The 2,758-nt window shown below is 44.8% G+C and overlaps 1 protein-coding gene across 1 annotated transcript in view; it reads left to right on the top strand.

The window, feature by feature from the left end:
* Nucleotides 1-2,758, top strand: part of CUNH6orf183 (chromosome unknown C6orf183 homolog) — a gene marked incomplete at its 3' end in the record, with an annotated part of 40,526 nt that overhangs the window by 23,701 nt on the left and 14,067 nt on the right. The window contains 2 exon segments of the mRNA XM_021709525.1: nucleotides 1,430-1,630; nucleotides 2,628-2,734. Coding sequence (XP_021565200.1) covers nucleotides 1,430-1,630; nucleotides 2,628-2,734 — 308 coding nt within the window.

Genomic DNA, 2,758 nt, shown 5'->3' with positions numbered 1-2,758 from the left:
GGCTAATTTTTTTGATTTATTGTAGAGATGAGGGCTCACCAAGTTGCCCAGGTGGGTCTCGAACCCACAGGCTCAGGCAATCCACTCACCTCAGTCACCCAAGGCGCAGGATTACAGGCTGAGCCACCGAGCCCAGCTGGGAGCTGTTAATCTTAATGTCTTGTGATTGACCCAGGGTTCTGGGAAAGAATTATTGTCATGTATGAGCTCAAGGAGACCAAAGAAACTCCATTTGGGGCTCTGTCCTTTCATTATGTACTTCATGGATTTGGGCTACCTGTTGTGCCCTAGGGTCCTAGTGTGGGATCCCCACCCCTCAATCTCTGAAGGACTTTTTCTGATCAGCTTCATGACTAATCACACACAGATAAAATTTACACACAAAACAGAAATTCCTTAAACTCACAGACAAATGTAAAAGCAAAATAAAGAGGCATCTCTTTCTGAATACCTACATGAAAAACCTTCAAAAGTTAACATTTGGAAGCTTCCTTTGGTTCCTAGAAAAGACTCTATTAAAACAGAAGCTCCATTGGGGTTTTGTACAGTTGATGCCTTAGAGAGTTCTGTTTTCAAGGCCCTTCCCAGAGGAATCCAGTCTGGACTAGATCACTTTGTATTCGGAAGCATTTCTACCCTCAGTCTTTCTCTCATTCCCATCATTTTATTTGTTTTGTTTTGTTTTGTTTGAGTCAGGGTCTCTTTCACCCAGGCTGGGGGACAGTGGCACAATCACGGCTCACCACAGCCTTGACCTCCTGTTCTCTGGCGATCCTTCTGCCTCAGCTTCCTGAGTAGCTGGCACCACAGGCACAAGCCACTACACCTTGCTAATTTTGCTTAAAGTAGAGGTGAGGTCTCACTATGTTGTCCAGGCTGGTCTCAAACTCTTGAGTTCAAGTGATCCTCTGGTCTAGACCTCCCAAAGTGCTGGGATTACAGGCATAAGCCACCACACCCAGCTCCCATCATTTTTATGTAGGTCAAATTTGGGCAAATTGTGAAAGAGGAGGGGTTAGAGGTGGGCCTGAGGATATAGAAGACGAAACACCACCTGCCTAGCTTGGTGATGGAATAATGGAGGAAGGGGAACATGTCCTTGGAGAAAGGTGTGGGAGATACCCATATTTGAAATGCCTTTGAATGTGCCATTTCACTAAAGTTTGTAATTATTACATATTGTTATAATTCTATAACCCCCTTTTTATTTGTGGTGATGGGGAGAGAGAGTATGGAAACCGAAGCTCAAACCCAAATCCAGTCCTTCGGCTCCAAGGCACATGCCCTTTCCCTTGCCACCCCAACTCTGCATTTCCTGACTGCTCTGTCACATTGGGGCTACATCTGCCCGCTCCAGGGTGGGCGTCCCCTCTCTTTGCTGGGCTCTGGGGCTGTCTCTGCTATTCCCTGACCCTCAACCTTATTGCAGCTTCTTGACTGTTACTTAGAAGACTTCCAGCATGCTTTGGACCCCGAGGAGTGGTTTGCCTTGGCACAGGTGAGGATGGACATCATGTACTGGGGCCCGGGGTTTGACCTTGGCCACCCTTACTTCATTAAGGCCTACCGAGGTGAATGCACTTGTCTGAGGCTTCACCTGTAGCTAATGTGGGCCGTCCTCAACCAGCAAGCGAGTACCCCTGGGTATTAAGATACGCCATACAACACAGGCCAGAAATGAAAGCAGTGCTTTTTGTTTACTGCAGATCTGAAGTCTGGGTTTTCTAGGACGGCATGTACAACAGGTTTATTTGGAAACCCTTTTGTATTGTTGAATTCCAGGCATAACTATGGCCTTCGAGGAAGGTTTCTGCCCCTAATCACAGTTAATAGTGATAAGGAATTGATGTAAGGAATTGATGACCTTGGTTTTCATTGCATCATAAAGTTTATCAGAAGTGAAAGAACTACTGATACGTTGTTTCAAGACATTAATGTATAAAATTGTGTTTATTTAAAACTGTGATCATTTGTAGAGCACTGAAAAAACAATTACGTTGTATGTCCTCTAGGGAAAAACTAATGGAATGAAGTTAGCAGGAGACAAAGGATTGTTGCAACGTGGAGTGAATTATTTAACAGAAAGCAGCTTTCTCTTTTGCCTCTTAAAATGGTCTGAAGTTGGTTGCCTTCGCTTCTCTTAGCTGACTGGCTCAGAAGGAGAGACCAGTATGTCTTATTGCAAGAAAGTCTTCAAAACAATGATGGATGTCAGGGTGTGGTGGTTTGTACTTCCTACCCCAGCACTCTGGGAGGTCAAGGTGGAAGGATTGCTTGAACCCAGGAATGCAAGACCTCGTCTCTACAAAAAAAAAAATCAAGAAACAGCCACGTGTGGTGGTGTGTGCCTGTAGTCCTTGCTACTCTAGAGGCTGAGGCAGGAAGATTGCCTGCCTCTTGGTGGTTGAGGCTTCGGTGAACTGTGGTTGTGCCACTGCACTCCAGCCTGGGCAACAGAGTGAGACCCTGGCTCAGAAAAAAATCTGGGTGAAAATTAGCTGAATGATGGATAGAGGCAAAGGGAAGAGATCCTTCTTGTGCCAAAGGCTCATCACTCATATCCATAGGAAAGTTTCACTTTTCTATTTTAATGTTTATGCTACACTTTTAGATAAAAGTGTCAGTAGGAGTATGTCCAGAGGCTTTAGCGTGAGGATCTTCTGGACAACAGTAATACATTCAGACTTCCCCTTAACATAATTTGCCAACAACCAATTTTTTTTTTTTTTTTTGAGTTGGAGTTTTACTCCGTCGCCCA

Source organism: Carlito syrichta, unplaced genomic scaffold, assembly GCF_000164805.1.
Source record: "Carlito syrichta isolate Samal-C Ts95f unplaced genomic scaffold, Tarsius_syrichta-2.0.1 Scaffold251499, whole genome shotgun sequence".
Classification (NCBI taxonomy): domain Eukaryota; kingdom Metazoa; phylum Chordata; class Mammalia; order Primates; family Tarsiidae; genus Carlito; species Carlito syrichta.
This window is presented reverse-complemented; position numbering and strand designations above follow the sequence as displayed.